Source organism: Somniosus microcephalus, chromosome 15, assembly GCF_052327205.1.
Source record: "Somniosus microcephalus isolate GS21.2 chromosome 15, FLI_Smic_1.0, whole genome shotgun sequence".
Lineage (NCBI taxonomy): Eukaryota > Metazoa > Chordata > Chondrichthyes > Squaliformes > Somniosidae > Somniosus > Somniosus microcephalus.
In genome coordinates, this window is record NC_141001.1 from 108,903,137 (window position 1) to 108,921,490 (window position 18,354).

Below are 18,354 nucleotides of genomic sequence, written 5' to 3' on the forward strand. Positions count from 1 at the left end.
AACTGGAAACTGTTAGTGGTGGAGGACATCAGAAGTGTCGCGGATGTAGGTGGGAAGAGACTGGACAAGGGGAGAAAAAAAAAGAGTCGAGATAGGAAGAGATAAGTTCCTATGATAGACAGTCAGTTTTCAAATTTGGTGAAAGTCCAATATTTTCAAGATATTCTGCACATAGCATTCAGGTATATCCAATAGTTCCTAACGAACTATTTTAGTTTGAAACACAAGCTGAGAAATACACATCAAGGTTAACCCAAAAACATCATGAGGTTTTCTCCCTTCTAGATCGCTAATGTTGTAAGTAGACTCGATACTTCATACTTTAGAAGTGATCTAGGCAACAACTCCTCCCTAATCGTATGCAAATACATAGAATCTACTGCAATAGGTTATTCAGCCCAACTGATATATGGTTTATACACCACACAATCCTCCTCCCACCCTGCCTCCGTATCCCTCTATTTTCTTCTCCCTCATGTATGCATCAAGCATCCCTTAAGTGCAACAATGCTATCTGCTCCAACCACTCCATGTGGCACCGAGTTCCATATTCTCGACAATGCTATGAAAACTTTACTGCACAAATATCTAGTGTTTCAATAGCACCCGATAACCCACTAACAGAAGCTGGTCCAAGCAAATTGAAATCGTGTCTCATAATTCTCAAATCTAACCAAAAATCACAAAGCACGGTTTCAGTATCAAAAAACAATGTTAAGCTCTCCATCAGTCTAATCCTTTAACCCTACATTCCATACTATGTCCACGGTAGTTTTTTTTAATTCAAGTTTCACATTATTATCTGCATAGCCAATACATGAATTTTCTTCTATTGTCATTTTCAGAAGGAACTCACCATCTGAATAAAAAAGTACTTACAAAGAGTGGGTGAAAGTCTAAGGAAGCATATTAAGGTTACCTTAATCAACAAATGAACTCCTGGGAACATGAGTTGAAATCTTACCATGGCAGTTTGAATATTTGAATTCAGTTTAAAAATTCTGGAAATAAAAAGCTCGTCATCAGTCAGTGACTCTGAAGCTGCTGGAATTCATAAAAACCCAATTAGTTCACTAATTTCCTTTAGGGAAGGAAATCTTTCATCCTTACCCAGTCTGGCTTAAAATGTGACTCTAGTCTCACACCAACGCAGTTGACTCTTAACTGCCCTCTGAAGTAGTTTAGCAAACCACTCATTTGTATCAAACCACTAGAAACATAGAAGATAGGAGCAGGAGTAGGCCATTCGGCCCCCTCGAGCCTGCTCCGCCATTTAATGAGATCATGGCTGATCATCCAAGTTCAGTACCCTGTTCCTGCTTTCTCCCCATATCCCTTGATCCGCTTAGCCTTAACTACACGCAGTTCAAGGCGGCAGCTCACCACCACCTTCTATGGGCAACAAGGGATGGCAATAAATGTCAGCCATGCCAGTGACATCCACATTCCAAGAATGAATTTTAAAGAATTAAAATTGGGTTTTGCAGATGAATGGACAGCATTGGAACAGCATAAATCTTCTTTAGCCAGGTGTCAGTGCTTTCCCAACACTGACATCCTTCCCCACGTAACCATGAAAAAACCCCAATTCGGACCGAGGCTTCCCCCCCTCCGGGGCCTTTTACACACTGATTTTCCAACTTAACAGTAATAAATTTGGAGTTCGGTTTTATAGTCCAAGATTACTAACTGGACAAATCTAGTATGGGACCTTTCTGAGCAAGCAGTGAAATAAAATGTACCTTAATTGTCCTATATTCCCCACCCCTGAAAAGGTCATATACTACTGCATACAACAATTAAATTATATCCCATCACAAACTATGCAACTAAAATAGTCAGGTGTGCAAGGCAAAGTTACAGTAGTGAAAATTGATGCCTTAAATTATAATCAAATTTATGTGTTATATTTATGCTAGTTATCTGTATAAGGACTTTGGTATTCAGTTTAGGCTAGATTGATACTAAATTCATCCCAAAAAAATGTTTACAATGCAGTTCCCCGATGGGCTTATACAATTTTGCAGATGTATTACATCTAATAAATTTAGGTGACTTAACTCTTTTGCTTGAGGTCTGACCAACTGACCGGGATGGGGGGGGGGGATGTGAAATGAAAGGACCCAAACTCCTTAATGAGCTGACCACCATACCAATTGCATTTGACATCACAGCAAATGTTTGTCTCCCTGCAAATCACCTAATAAGACTTGTAGGTAATATTCTAGTCAAACATCCAAGTCTGGTGCAGTAATACCAACACCTTAGATTAATAATAGTATGTATCGCAAGGAAAGGCAGCTTGTGCTTGTTCTGGAATGCAGCTTTAAATAATAAACTGATCAATTATATTTCAAAAATGTTCATTAAAAATCAGTTTTAAAAGAATCAGTATTTGGTGAAAGTCACTGGCATTCAATTAAAAAAATATGCTTGCAAACTTAATGCAGCTTATATAAACAAATGTTTGTATGGGGATTTTTTTTTAATGTTTCTTGTGTGCCGGAGGCAGTGGAATAGCATACTTTGCAATACTTACAATCAGATTTTAGTAAAGTGTAATGGGGGTGAAATTTTCATACCTTTGATGAAGCCCCAATAGAATTTCAGTAAAACATAATTGTGAATGCATGAAATTTTCAAACTGTGCAAAAGGCCCAGTAGTGCAGATTATAGATGCTGTCTTTCCAAACTTGGGTTATGCCTGGAGAGTGCTTTCTTTTAATTGAGAAACGAAGGTGAACAAGGCTCATAGTACACGACATGACCAAGGTTCAAGAGTAAAAGACGAGGTAAGTGACAAATAAGGTGACAAAAGGCTTGTATTTTAAAAGTCTGAGGATCGTAGGCGGAAGGAGCTGCACAGTTTTGAACACAGTTAAGAGTAGGAGGATGTGCCGAATCTCTATCTCAACAAAGTAGGGATGTTGGGAAGAGGAAGAGTACAATACAATACAATACAATAATCGCTTTATTGGCATGATAAGGTACATCTTATGTTGCCAAAGCATCAAAATACATTTATGGTTGAACACATAAACGCGGTTCCATTCATATAGTGTATAAACAGGTATATCCCTGAGTTTATAAATATATTTTCGCCTTGTTTATATATACTCTTGTCTTAGTTTACTGGTTGTCCCTCTGTTCATGGCAAGCTGTAACATAGTGTGCCGCCAGTGTTACACAGCTTCTCTCCTCCCCCAGTAGGAATGGGAGTTTTTGGTTGTCAGTCAGATTTCTGAATTCAGGGCATATTTGTGAGAATTTTTGATAGAAATTCTCTCTGATGCCCTGATATTTTCCACAGGCTGTGAGGAAGTGCATCTCTGTCTCAACTACTCCCTGACTGCAGTGAGAGCATATCCTGTCTTCTCTTGGCAGCCTGGTCTGCCTGTGTCTGCCTTTTTCGATCGCTAGGCTATGTTCGCTAAGTCTGTACCTTGTCAAGGTTCTTCTCAGTTTGTTATCCTTTACCATGGTCAGGTAATCAGCTATGTTGTATTGTCTGTTTAGGGCCAAGTAGCAATTGAGTTTGCTTTGGGTTTTTGTTGTTTCTGCCCAATATGACAGATATTTTTCCTTTTGCTTAGCGACGATTGTGTTGGGTCGAATTCTTTGTGTTACCCTGTCACTGTCCTGGGGCTGGTTATTGTTAGTATTGTTAGTAGTTACTTTATTGAGTCCCAGGACTAGTTGACTGAGGGTATTCTTCTTTATGGTCAGCTCTTGGCATTTCAGGGCGTCGTAGTGATAGCATTGGGGGTTGCTCATTTGTAGGTGATTCCAAAATTTGGTGGCTCTTTTTTGGATAGTGATTATTAATGGGTATTGGCCTAGTTCCGCCCTGCATGCGTTGTTTACTGTTTTCCTTTGAGTCCGGAGGATACTTTTACAGAATTCCGCATGTAGGATCTCAATTGGGTGTTTGTCCCATTTTGCAAAATCTTGTTGTGTTAGTGGTCCCCAGACCTCACTGCCATAGAGTGCAATTGGTTCAATTACTGATTTGAAAATTTTGAGCCAAATGCTAATTGGGATTTCTATTTGGATTGATTTTTTGATGGCATAGAAAGCCCTTCTTGCTTTCTCTTTCAGTTCATTCACAGCCAGTTTGAAGTTTCCCGTAGAACTGATTTTTAAGCCCAAGTATGTGTAGTGAGTGGTTTGTTCAATTTTGGTTGTTCCTACTGTGAAATTTATTGTGGGTCCATGTTGTTTGGATCTTTGCTGGAACACAAGGACTTTGGTTTTTTGGGGATTTATTGTCAGGGCCCAAGTCTGGCAGTACGACTCCAGCAGGTCCAGGTTCTGCTGTAGACCCTCCTTAGTTGGTGACAGCAGAACCAGGTCGTCGGCATAGAGGAGGAATTTAACCTTGGATTCATATAGGGTGAGGCCGGGTGCTGTAGATTGTTCAAGTAGTTTTGCCAATCCATTAATGTAAATATTAAAGAGTGTCGGTGAGATTGGCGAGCCCTGCGTCACCCCCCGCCCCTGTGGGAAGTATTTTGTTTGTTTGTCTCCAATTTTAACTGCACATTTATTGTTTGTATACATTGATTTAATTACATCATATGTTTTACCTCCTACCCCGCTTTCGATAAGTTTCAGGAATAAACCGTCATGCCAGATGGAGTCGAAAGCCTTCTGGAAATCTACAAAGCATGCGTAGATTTTGCTTTTGTTATGGTGAACGTGTTTGTCAATTAGGGTCTGTAGGGTGAAGATATGATCGGATGTTCTATAGTTTGGCAGGAATCCAATTTGGCTTTTACTCAAGACATTGTGCTCTTCAAGGAAGTTTATAAGTCTTTTGTTTATGATGCTACAGAATACCTTCCCCAGGTTACTGTTTACACAGATGCCTCGATAGTTGTTTGGGTCGATTTTGTCCCCACTTTTGTATATGGGTGTTATGAGTCCTTTGTTCCAGATGTCAGGGAAATAACCGACACTCAGAACCAAGTTGAAGAGTTTTAGGATAGCCAGTTTCAGTTTGTCGTCTGCGTGTTTAATCATCTCGTTTAGTATGCCGTCTGTCCCGCAAGCTTTTCCTGGTCGCAGGTCCTTGAGTATTTCAAGAAGTTCTTTTTCTGTTATTATGGCGTCTAGCGGGTTTTGGTTATCTTTTATGGCCATTTCAAGCTTTTCAAGTTTTTTGCGTATTTGGTGTTGCTCTGGTCCTAGTGTGTTTTTCTGGTATAATTTTTCAAAGTGGTTTACCCATGTGTCCCCATTTTGAATGGACAAATCGTCGTGTTGTTTTTTGTGTAGTGTTTTCAAGTTGTCCCAGAAACAATTCGACTCAATGGATTCCTCCATGGAGCTGAGTGTATTCTTAATAAATTGCTCTTTTTTGGTCCTGAGTGTGTTTCTGTATTGTGTTAGCGTCTGACAATAAGTAAGGCGTAATTCCTCGTTTTCTGGATGTCTGTGTTTTTGGTTTGATAGTTTTCTAAGTTTTTTCCTCATGTTATGGCAATCATGGTCAAACCATTTTTCATAGTTTTTTGTTTTGGGTTTGTTCTTGCGAGCTTTCAAGTTTGCATTTGTTGCCAAATTATCAAAAATATTGTTTAGTTTACTAACTGCCCGGTTTACGCCTTCTTTATTGTGAGTGTATATGTTATCCAGAAAGGTGTCTAAGAGAGCTTGAGTTGATGCATTGCTAATTGTTTTCTGGTATTTTTCCGTGTCGTTTTTGGCCCATCTGTACGATTTTTTGGTGTTGTACAGTTTACTGGGTTGTGTTTCTATGTTGTTTGTTTCTGTCTTTTTGAGAAACATAGTAATTTGACTGTGATCTGACAGTGTTGTTTGTGGTTTGACTGTGAATGCTCTGAAAGAGGATGGGTCCAAGTCTGTAATCATATAGTCTACTGTGCTGCAGCCAAGAGGTGAGCAGTAGGTCGATCTTCCTAGGAGGTCTCCTATGAACCTACCATTGACAATGTACAGACCCAGGTTTCGACAGAGCTGTAGTAGCTGTTTACCGTTGGTATTTGACTGCTTGTCGCAGTTATGCCTGTATGGAAGGGAAGGGATGTCAAAGTGGTTATTCCCGAATACGTAATTGTTTCCCTGATTATTGGTGAAGTCTGGTTCTTCGCCCGTTCTTGAATTGAGGTCCCCACAGATCAACACGTTCCCCTGGGCCTGGTATTGGATAATTTCCCCCTCCATGTTGGAGAAGGTGTCCTCTTTGTAGTACGGGGAATCGATTGGAGGGATATAAAGTGCGCAAATATAAACATCTTGGGTGTTTGAGATAATCTCCCTCTCAAGTTTGAGCCACATATGGTTTTCGCCCTTTTTTATAAATTTGATGTAATTCTTAAGTTCTGTTTTAAACCAGATCAGTATGCCTCCGGAGTCTCTGCCTTGGGTTACACTTGGTAATTTATTGGAGGGGACCACTAGCTCAGTGTACCCTTGGGGACAGCCGGTGTGTCCTTTTCCTTTATACCAAGTTTCCTGTAAAATGATAATATCTAGATCTTTAGTTTCCTCTATGAACTCTGGGGTCCTACTCTTCACTTCTCGCAGTGAAGAGCGTAGACCTTGGATATTCCAGGTCGAAATATATAAGGATTTCATGTTAAGTTTTATCTTTTTCTATGATAGGTTAAAGAGTGGTACGTGTTTGTCGTGTCTAAGTGTGGGGAAAAAAAAGATCACCCCAGTTGTCTACAAAAGTTAATACAATTTGGTTACAGTTCTTTCTATTAATTAGTCCTTGATCCATAAGGCGGAAGTAGATGCTGCTGCACATCTGCTTATTGTCTCTTAATGGATTGTTTCTGTCTGAGGTATTGCGTACGTCCTGTGCATCTCTCCCTCTGTCTGGCTGGTAGCGGTCCTATTCCCCTGTGGGACAGGAGTGGTGCAGGTCTGATAATGTTGTTTTGCATGGGGATCCTCTCCGGTCTCGGTTGGTGTGGTGGTGGTCTTTGTAGTGTTCCTGATATGTACCCCGCTGATCTCTGGTGGTCGGGGGGGGGGGTCCTCTTGGAGTCTGGGTATGGACCCAGTTAAAAGCGACGTCCTTCAGGGCTTTAGCAAAGATCGATATTTTTTGCCTTTGGATGTGGACGTGGTCGTAAAGACATTCTTCATCGAGGGTGGGGTGTTGGGCCAGGTGTACGTTGTGGTTTGATTCGCATTCTGTTGCTATGCTGGCATTTATCTCATGAATTGTGTTGTTGTTGAAGTCTGTTCTCGGCAATATTGTGGAAACAGTGATTCTAGTGTTTGGAAATGTACTGCTTGCCTTCCTAATCATTGCTCTGAGCGATGTTGCTACCTCTTTCTGTTTGGCCTTTAGGTCATTTGTGCCCGTGTGTATTATTATGTGTTGGGGGGAGCCTAATCTGGCTTTGGTCAGCCATCCCATGGCTCTGTCTGTTGTTGGGCACCAAATCTTTTCTACTTTACTTCTAGGGAAGAGCTTTTTCTCCCATAGAAATTTCCCATTTGAGTCTATGAGTATTACGACATCAGCCTTGTTTGTGTTTACTGTCTGGTGGCTTTCGCCTGGACTCATAGTGTGTGTGCTGGGCTGGGGTGTCTGGTGTGTGCGTACCTCTTGTGAGCGGCTCGCTTGTGGTTCCATGGTGGTGGGGGAAGATTGCGAGTCAGCATGCTGGTCGGTCTGTGTGGCACCCCTTGTATTGTGTGTCTGTTGCTTTTGTTCCGTGTGGGAGTGCAGCCGTTCCGTCCGGCTCTGTCTTGTCTTATCTCTAGTCTCTGGTTGCTGGTCTAATGGTGTTTTCTCTCCTCTATGGCTCTCTTCTTTTTCCTGCAGCTCTTTCACCTGATTCTTAAGTAGATTCACCTGGTTATCAAGTCTATTGAGCTCTCTCTTGTGTCTCTCCCTCTCCTGCTTTTGTTTGTCATTCAATTTGAGGACCTCCTCTCAAAGTTTAACCATCTCTATCTCTAATTGATAAAATTTATCTTTTGGTTGTATCTGGCTGTGTGATCCCGGGGTATGTGTCTGGTCGGCCCTGGAAGGCTCACTCACTTCCTGGCTAAGCTGGTCGGCCCTGGAAGGCTCACTCACTTCCTGGCTATGCTGCTCTTCTCTTGGTGGGCTGGGAATGGTAGGGGAACTATGTGTGGCTTCCTCCGTGGTAGTTATGCTGGGGTTTGTCAGTTGTATCGTGTGGCTGTGGTTCCCCGGGGTTAGTGTCTGGTTTGAACTGTGTGGCTCGTTCATCCCTTGACCATGCAGATTTTCTCCTGGTAAGTTGTCAATGTTGGGGGGAGTGCGGGCCACTCTGGGGCTGTTCATTCCCCTCGTAGTTGATCTTTTCAGTAACTAGGCCAGCATATTTGGAGCTCTGAAGCAATTAGAGGAAAGCCTAAAGAATACTGACTATAGTAGTATTGCTAAAATACAGAAAGATTGTGACATAGAGAGGAGCTTTAGAGATGAAAGAGGGAATTATCTTTCAGACAACAACTTGTCCAGGAATGCAAAAAGGCTTTTAGAAGCACCTTCCCAGATGTGGCAGGATTATTCAAGTTATCAACAGACTTGGTCTTCATACAGAGTTAAGAATTTTTGAGAAAAAGGAGCTTTCTTGAAAACAACTTTAGCAAAGGCGGTGTATAGCATTGGGGTAAACTGTTGGTGGTAGTAATTCAATGCAAGAATTAAAATCACACAAGCAGCAAATCGATACCAATATTTAAATAACCCATGCCAACATCTCATTCATGCTAGAATGCATACAGAGGTTTTGCAGGCCAGTTAAACTCCAACACTACTCTAAAGCTTCCTTTATACTGGCCTGATTTTAATTCAAATTCCAGGAGACTGGCATCCATAAGCCAACTGCCAAGATTTACACAACTAAATCCTGATCCTTTATCCTGGCGACAGACTCAGACATGAGAAAAATGGGTCTACAAGGACAACAGAAATGGATAAACTAGAAGACAGTTCACTCTAGCTGGTCTTCCGGAATAAAAATTAAAACTAATCAATATAAAATATTTAATCATACTCTAGTGGTCTTGCATTATTTTTGATCCTCTATTTTACACCTTTCATTCCTTACTTGCTGTCTTCTTTTAGTCAGGAGTACATGGAAGGTTATGTTATAAACTTCTCCACAACCACCATCAATGTCAATGCATCACTTGACAGATGCGCTTCAAAAAGGACATGGCAGATTTCACCGTCAATTTTTCCTCCACGGAATAGAGTGCTGTGATAGATAGTGAAATGTTTTGCGATCTGGCTAAGAGGCAGCTCAACTTGAGAGCGAGCTTAGCTAAATCTGGTCTAGAATTTAAGCCATGGTCCCCAGAATCGAAGTATAACATTCTGCAGTTAGAATTAATGTACTGCCAATAGATCTTTTACTTTGAAGCTTACAGGGAAAGGAAAAACAGGATTTATTTTTACGAGTTCCCAATATCCCAACTTAAGGAATTTAGTGAATATCTCAGACACTTAACCAAACGTACTACTTGTGTGCCATGCCAGCCGTGGCTCAGTGGTATCACTCTCGTTTGAGTCAAGTCCCACTCCAGAGACTGGAGCACAAAATCTAAAACCACCATCCAGAGCGGCACTGTCGGAGGTGCCGTCTTTGGAATGAGACATTAAACTGAGGCTCTGTTTGCCCATTCCGGTGGATGCAAAGGATCCAGTTGTACTATTTTCAAAGAAGAGATGGGGATGGTTGACCAATCGGTGCGTCACGGGCGGGACCTAATCCTGCAGCCTCCCGAAACTTCCCCGCCATTTTTCCCCCTGCTTTTCCTCAACAGCGAGCGGGGCAGCTGCGTCGGCCCGCCGGAGCGGGAGGTGAGTTGGGGTCACTCGGGCCGGGCCTCACAACCACTCGGCCCGAGACACAGAGCGAGGGAGCGGCAGCAGCCGGCCGTCAACCGCGCGGCCCTCTAAACTGCCCTGTCAACGCCGGGCCCCCCCTGCTAGTTTTATATAAATAGAGTGACATCAGACAACCTGTGTGCCTCAGATTCACTGAATAGTACAGCACAGAAGGCAGCCATTCGGCCTATCAAGTCTGTACCGGCCGGCTCTTTCGAAGAGCGATCCAGTTAGTCCCACTCCCCTGCTCTTTCCCCATATTTGTTTTCTCCTTGAAGTATTTATCCAATTCCCTTTTGAAAGCTACTGTTGACTCTGTGTCCACCACTCTATCAGGCAGTGCATTCTCCTTGCATAAAAAAGGTTTTTCCTCATGCCGCCTCTGGTTCTTTTGCCAATCACCTTAAATCTGTGCCCGCTGGTTATCGACCCTTCAGCCACTGAAAACAGTTTCTCTTTATTTAACCTATCTAAACCTTAAAAACTTAAGAGCAAAGTTAAACGTGTAAAAACCAGACTGTATTCAAATGGATGATTTTTTTGGTTGTTGTGGCGTTTTAATAAAAGTTTGAAGCACTTGACGGGAACTCTTACAAGTCCCGGCAAAAAGAACTCGTGTAGTTCTTGCAGACCACGCCTCTTGTAAACGCTTGAAATGTTCTCCACTTTGGTTTTAGTAACAAAAAAGACAATATAGTCACATACCGAACCCTGAATCCGCATTAAATCACAAACACGCGTTTAGAAACGGTTTGGTTTTGCTTTCATTTTTTTTTAAAGGGGGAGAGAGAGCAAAAGATAATAGGAGGGAGGGAGGGGGAGAAACTTATTTTCCAAAAGGCTGGTCGACAGGGCCTAAAATCTGAGCCCGGCGCAGGAGGAGCTTTGTAAGCCGCCCAGCCCCCTTCCCCGTCACTTCTGCACAGGTTAGCCTTTAGAGCAAACTCCATCAAAAGGGAAAATATTTTTTTTAATCTCCCGGGAAGGAACTCCCGCAGAAATAATAAAGGGATTAAAAACAGTTGATCCGGGGCGGGGGAGGCAAGCGGGTTCGAGAGATGCAGCGGCCGAGAGCGAGCCTCGGACTTTCCTTGTCCATCGAGGCGGGCTTCTGCTCTCTCTTAGGCCACCGACAGGTTGGATCTCCCTCCTCCCGTTCGGTTTGGTTGCAGGCCTCGGAAGCCCTCCCGCTTGATTTTTTTTTGTTTATATACGCATCCCCCTCACAATGAGAAGGGTGTGTGTGTGTATATATATGTGGGCCTCACATTCATCCCCGGTCTCTCGGTAAAACCCACCCTCCTCCTCCTCAACACCACACAAAACAACCACCTCAACACAACACAGTTCGCACTTCTTACCTGGACTTGCCGCCTCCGCCGCTGCCGCCTGCCCGCTCATACGACCACGCTTGCCCGCCGGGCACCAGCGGGTCGGTGAAGTTGGGCGCCGGGGGGTAATTCCTGTCCATGATCCGAGTGCAGTGCAGTGCGCCGCGGTTGAAGAAAGGCCGCGTCCGTCACATTGCCTGGGCGCGCGAACAAACGGGCGAGCGGCCCTGGGCTCGAGCGACCGTTCAAAGCTGCGCGCGAGCGAGCCCTGACTGAGCGCGAGCGTCGTCTGTTGAGGAGAAGAAGCAGCTCGCTTGAGAGAGAGGTAAGAAGCGGGGATGTGCTCGAAATCCAAACGGCCTCAACACTTTCTGATTTCTCTTTTTTTCTCTCTCTCTCCCCAACACACACACAACGTTGGTTGGGGTTTTTTCTCTCTCTCTCTCTTTCCTCTCCCAGGATGCACCTTCCTTCTGCTCCAGACCGCAGCAAGAACTGGCGTCAGGGAAAAGCCGTGAGCGTGAGGAATTGGGGAGGGGACAAGATCGCTGGCTATTGCTTTGATTGTCCAGGCCCCGAGTACTGGGGCTTGTTTGCTAATGCTTTGATTGCTCAGTTTTACAATCTTGCTCATGCTTGATTTCCTACTGCCACGATGCAGCGTTTGCTAATACTTGATTGCTCCAGAACCACAATACCAGGGCTTGCTAATGCTTGCTTGCTCAGAACCACAATACCAGGGCTTGCTAATGCTTGATTTCCTAGTCCCACAATACAGGGCTTGCTAATGCTTGATTGCTCAGAACCACAATACCAGGGCTTGCAAATGCTTGATTGCTCAGAACCACAATACCAGGGCTTGCTAATGCTTGCTTGCTCAGAACCACAATACCAGGGCTTGCTAATGCTTGATTTCCTAGTCCCACGATACAGGACTTGCTAATGTTACTTGGTTGCTCAGAACCACAATACCAGGGCTTGCTAATGCTTAATTGCTCAGAACCACAATACCAGGGCTTGCTAATGCTTGATTTCCTAGTACGGGTACAGTAGCATAGTAGTTATGTTACTGGATTAGTAATCCACGAGGCCTGGACTAACAATCTGGAGATGTGAGTTCAAATCCCACCATGGCAGCTGGGGGATTTAAATTCAGTTAATTAAATAAATCTGGAATTATAAAGCTAGTATCAGTAATGTTGACCATGAAACTACCGGATTGTTGTAAAAACCCAAATGGCTCACTAATGTCCTTTAGAGAAGGATACCTGCCACCCTTACATGGTCTGCCCTATACGAGACTTCAGATCCACAGCGCTGTGGCTGACCCTCTGAAATGGCCTAGCAAGCCACTCTGTTGTATCAAACCGCTGCGACAAAGTCAGCACTATGGGAGGACCTTCAGCACACAGACTGCAGCGATTCAAGGTGGCGGCTCACCACCATCTTCTCAAGGGCAATTAGGGATGGGCAATAAATGCCAGCAACGCCCACATGAACAAATACATTTTTAAAAAGTCCTGTAATACAGGGCTTGCTAATGCTTGATTGCTCAGAACCACAATTCATTGCTCAGAGGGAACCCAAAAGTCTTTTATAAACATATAAATAGTAGAAGGGTGGGGCAGATTAGGCCAAAAAGGAGATCTTCTTGTGGAGGCAGAGGGCTGAGGTACCTGTCTTCACTAAAGAAGAATATGCTGCCAATGTACAGTAAGAAGAAGGCAGTAGAGCAATTGGATAGGCTAAAAATAGATAAAGTGGAGGTACTTAAAAGGTTGGCTGTCCTCAAAGTAGAAAAGTCACCTTGTCCAGATGGGATGCAGAGTGGACCTGGGAGTAGCGGCGAGGTGGCGGTATAAAGAGAGCCTGAGGCGCAGGTAGGCCCCACAGCAGCAGCAGCAGCGACGGCACAGTGGACCTGGGAGGAGTGGCGAGGCGGCAGCGGCGGTATAAAGAGAGCCTGAGGGCAGGTAGGCCCCACAGCAGCAGCAGCAGCGACGGCACAGTGGACCTGGGAGGAGTGGCGAGGCGGCAGCGGTACCAACTCCGCACCGGCAGAATTTTCAAAGAGTGACGTCAGAAGTCAAAAGTGACGTCGGCACAAAGGGAGGGAGCTGATTGGTGAGTATCTGGTAAGTGTTTTTACTTGGCTTTCTTAAAGTTTTTAAGTTTATTCCAGCTAGGTTAGTAAATTAGAGGTTAATTAGAGGTATGGCAGGGGAGCTCACACCCGTGGAATGCACATCCTGTGCCATGTGGGAAGTCCTGGACACCTCCCGTGGTCTGGACGACCACATGTGCGAGAAGTGTCGCCAGCTACAGCAGCTCGAGCACCGGGTTACGGAGCTTGAGCGGCGGCTGCAGTCACTGCTGTGCATCCGCGAGGCTGAGAGCTGCATGGATAACACGTTTCGGGAGCTGGTCACCCTGCAGCTTAAGAGTGTGTAGGCAGAGAAGGAATGGGTGACCGTCAGACAGAACCAGGCAGGTAATGCAGGAGTCCCCTGAGCCAATCTTGCTCGCCAACCAGTATTCGGTGCTAAGTACTGGTGAGGGAGATGGTTCCTCTGGGGAGTGCAGCCAGAGCCAAGTCCACAGCACCATGGAAGGCTCGGCTGCACAGGTGGGGGGAAGAGGAGAGGGAGAGCAATAGTGGTAGGGGATTCAATTGTTAGGGGAGCAGACAGGCGTTTCTGCGGCCGTAGACGTGACTCCTGGATGGTATGTTGCCTCCCTGGTTCCAGGGTCAAGGATGTCACAGAACGGCTGCAGGGCATTCTGAGGGGGGAGGATGAACAGCCAGAGGTCGTGATCCATATCGGTACCAACGACATAGGTAGGAAGAGGGTTGAGGTCCTGCAGGCAGAGTTTAGGGAACTAGGAAAGAGGTTAAAAAGCAGCACCTCAAAGGTAGTAATCTCCGGAATACTACCAGTGCCATGTGCTAGTGAGTTCAGAAATAGGAAGATAGAGCAGATGAATGCGTGGCTGGAGAGATAGTGTAGGAGGGAGGGCTCTAGATTCCTGAGGAATTGGAAACGTCTCTGGGGGAGGTGGGACCTCTACAAGCCAGACTGGTTGCACCTCAACGGGAACGGGACCAACATCCTCACGGGAGGGTTTGCTAGTGCTGTTGGGGAGGGTTTAAACTAGCTTGGCAGGGGGATGGGAACCTAATTAAAGAGTCAATAGGGAGGGAAGAAAAACTGGAATTGGAAAACAAAAACGTAGAAAATAAATTGGAAGGACAGAGGAATCAAGGGCTAGATAGGAGTCAACAAGGAGGTTTGCCTGTACTAAATGGTATATACTTCAATGCAAGGAGTATAGCGAACAAGGCAGATGAGCTGAGGGCACAGGTAGATACTTGGGACTATGATATTATAGCTGTTACAGAGACGTGGCTGAAAGAGGGGCAGGTATGGCAGCTCAACATTCCTGGTTACAGAATTTTCAGACGGGATAGAGAGGGAGGTCAAAAGAGGGGGGGGGTCGCGGTATTGATTAAAGAAACTATTACAGCTGTGAGGAGGGATGATATGTTGGGGGGATCATCAAACGAGGCCATATGGGTCGAATTAAAAAACAAAAAAGGGGCGATCACACTACAGACCCGCAAAACAGTGAGAGGGAGATAGAAGAACAGATATTTAGACAAATTTCTGAGAAGTGCAAAAACTATAGGGCAGCAATAGTAGGGGATTTCAACGACCCCAATATTAACTGGGATAAAATTAGTGTGAAGGGTATAGAAGGTGTGGAATTCCTAAAATGTATCCAGGAGAACTTTTTTAGCCAGTATGTAGCAAGCCCAACAAGGGAGGGGGCGGTTCTGGACTTAGTTTTAGGGAATGAAGCTGGGCAGGTAGAAGGCGTATCAGTGGGGGAGCATTTTGGTGCTAGTGACCATAATTCTGTTAGATTTAAGGTAGTTATGGAAAAGGACAAGGATGGACCTGGAATAAAAATTCTAAATTGGGGAAAAGCAAATTTTGCTAAGCTCAGAGAGGATTTAGCCATAGTGGACTGGAAACAGCTACTTGAAGGTAAGTCAGAGTCAGAGCAGTGGGAGGCATTCAAGGAGGAGATCTGGAGGGTTCAGACCAAATATGTGCCCTTAAAGAAAAAAGGTGGGACTAACAAATCTAGAGCCCCCTGGATGTCTAGAGACATACAGGGTAGAATAATGAAAAAAGGGAGGCGTATGACAGATACCGAGGGCTAATTACTCCAGAATCTTTAGAGGAGTACAGAAAGTGCAGGGGTTCAATTAAAAAGGATATTAGGAAAGCAAAGAGAGAGCATGACAAATTCTTGGCAAGTAAAATCAAGGAAAACCCAAAGATGTTTTATAAATATATTAAGAGTAAGAGGATAACTAAAGAAAGGGTAGGGCCCATTAGAGATCATGAGGGTAATCTGTGCGTGGAGGCGGGAGACGTCAGTAGGGTTCTTAATGAATACTTAGCGTCTGTTTTCACAAAGGAGAGGGGCGAAGCAGACATTGCTATCACTGGGGGGGAGGAGTGTGAAATATTAGATGAAATAAACATAGTGAGAGAGGAAGTATTAAGGGGTTTAGCCGCTTTAAAAGTGAATAAATCCCCAGGCCCGGATGAAATGTATCCCAGGTTGTTAAGCGAAGCAAAAGAGAAAATAGCAGAGGCCCTGACCATCATTTTTCAATCCTCCCTGGCTTCAGGTGTGGTGCTGGAGGACTGCTAATGTGGTACCCTTGTTTAAAAAGGGAGAAAAGGATAGACTGAATAATTACAGGCCAGTCAGCCTAACCTCGGTGGTGGGAAAATTATTGGAAAGAATTCTGAAGGACAGGATAAATCTTCATTTAGAAAGACACAGATTAATCAAAGGTAGTCAGCACGGATTTGTTAAGGGAAGGTCTTGTCTGACAAACTTGATTGAATTTTTTGAGGAGATAACAATGAGGGTAGTGCATTTGATGTAGTGTATATGGACTTTAGCAAGGCTTTTGATAAGGTTCCACATGGCAGACTGGTCACGAAGTTAAAAGCCCATGGGATCCAAGGCAAAGTGTCAAATTGGATTCAAAACTGGCTCGGAGACAGGAAGCAGAGGCTAATGGTTGATGGGTGTTTTTGTGACTGGATGGCTGTTTCCAGTGGAGTTCCGCAGAGCTCAGTGCTAGGTCCCTTGCTTTTTGTAGTGTATATCAATGATCTTGACTTATAGGAGGTATGATTAAGAAGTTTGCAGATGATACTAAAATCGGCTGTGTGGTTGATACTGAAGAAGGAAGCTGCAGACTGCAGGAAGATATCAATAAATTGGTCAGGTGGGCAGAACAGTGGCAAATGGAATTCAATCCGGAGAAGTGTGATGTAATGCATTTGGGGAGGGCTAACAAGGAAAGGGAATACACATTAAATGGTAAGACACTGAGTAGTGTAGAGGAACAAAGGGACCTTGGAGTGCATGTCCACAGACCCCTGAAGGTAGCAGGCCAAGTAGATAAGGTGGTTAATGTGGTGTATGTAACCTGTTCCACCTTAAGAGAACTTAAGCCTGTTCCACCTTAAGAGATGTACTACTTTCTCTGGCTGCTGTATACGTAATACCGGTGGTGACCACCGGTATATAAGTACTGTGTAGTGATATTGCTGTTAGTATAGCCCTGACCTCCAACTAGTAAAGACCGACCTGTTGAAACGTTATTCTTGTAGTCTGTGTCAGTAATTAATCTTAAATACAACTAGAACACACAGACTTAACAGTGGCGATGAGTCCGATTCTTACCCTGCGGCAGTTTATATCCACGGCGGCTTCGTCCACAGAACAGGCGTCGAAGAGAGGCATCCACCCTCATCACCCTGCTGGAAGACACGTCGCGCGGCAGGCATCGAGAACCCGGAGTGCAGAAGATATCCTGAACTCGAAGCCTCCATCAGCGGCAGTCAGCTATCTTCCTTCTACCTCGGTGGTGGGTAAGCCGGTCAGCGACGCGAGCAGAAAGTCGGCCGCGTTGGCTGTACAGACGGGGAGGGAAGACGGAGGAATAAGGGCGGTAAGATCGATCGCGACCGGAGATAAGGGCCGGGCCGCATTCGGGCCAAAAGGCGCAGCGCGGGGACATCGATCGCGGCTGGTGATAAGGGCCGGGCCGCATTCGGGCCAAAAAGGCGCAGCGTCTGGGGCAACTGAAGGCGCGAGAGCCGCGGTGAAGGCGAACGCAGCCGGTGCTAATAACCGGGCTGCAAGAAGGGCTGCGAGGCGCGACATCGGGGAAGCGCGAATGCCCGAGGGAGCCGCGGTGAAGCGGAGACAGCGTCGGGGGAGTTACTAACCACTGGGAAAGGGGAGCAGCAGCGGCACGCCAAACGCCATTGTAGCCAGCGGGTGAAGAAGGCGAGCGCGGGAAAGACCGCCAAGCGCGGGAAACCGCCATTTTGTAGGCGGAGGACGAAGACAAGAGCGGGAAGCCGCCATCTTGGAAAAAGGGAAATCACTAAAAAAAAAATTGCAACGATGCCTAAACATGGGAACATTAATACCTTTGATAGCAACATCGAAGATTGGGCCACGTATGTAGAACGCATACAAAATTATTGTAAAGCAAATAAAATCCCAGATGATGAGAAAGCACTAACTTTATTAAACTTAATGGGTGCGAAGACATACGGGCAATTGAAACACCTTTTATCACCAGATGAACCGGCGGAGAAGACATTCGAGGAGATTGTTACTGTCCTGAGAAATCATCTAAACCCCACGCCGCTGATGCTAGCGGAACGATTTAAATTTTACAGCAGAAAGCAGCTGAAAGATGAAAGCAATGCTGAATATTTAATGGAATTGCGTAAGCTAGCAAAGTATGTCAGTTTGGAACGGGACTAACATGCGCTAAGAGATAAATTTGTGTGTGGATTATTAAAAGAAGATACACAAAAGCGACTGCTCGAGGAGAATGAGCTGACGCTTGAGAAAGCGGTCACTATGGCAGCATCACACGAAGCCGCAGCGAGAGGCACGGCAGTAATGCAGCTACGGTCACCGGAACTCAGTACAAATCAATTGGTTTTGAGTACTGTAAAATGTTATCGTTGTGGAAAGACAACGCACGATCAGAACCAGTGTTGGTTTAAAAACCAAGAATGCAGAACGTGCGGCAGGCTTGGCCACATAGCTAAAGTA

The 18,354-nt window shown here is 44.9% G+C and overlaps 1 protein-coding gene across 2 annotated transcripts in view; it reads right to left on the reverse strand.

Moving 5' to 3' along the window:
- Nucleotides 1-11,360, reverse strand: part of qser1 (glutamine and serine rich 1) — a 158,879-nt gene extending 147,519 nt beyond the window's left edge. For both annotated transcript variants that reach the window (XM_086008255.1, XM_086008254.1), the window contains exon 1: nt 11,212-11,360. In XM_086008255.1, coding sequence (XP_085864381.1) covers nt 11,212-11,321 — 110 coding nt within the window. In that variant the 5' untranslated portion in view covers nt 11,322-11,360. The remainder of the gene's footprint in view (nt 1-11,211) is intronic.
- Between the last annotated feature and the right edge of the window lie 6,994 nt (nt 11,361-18,354).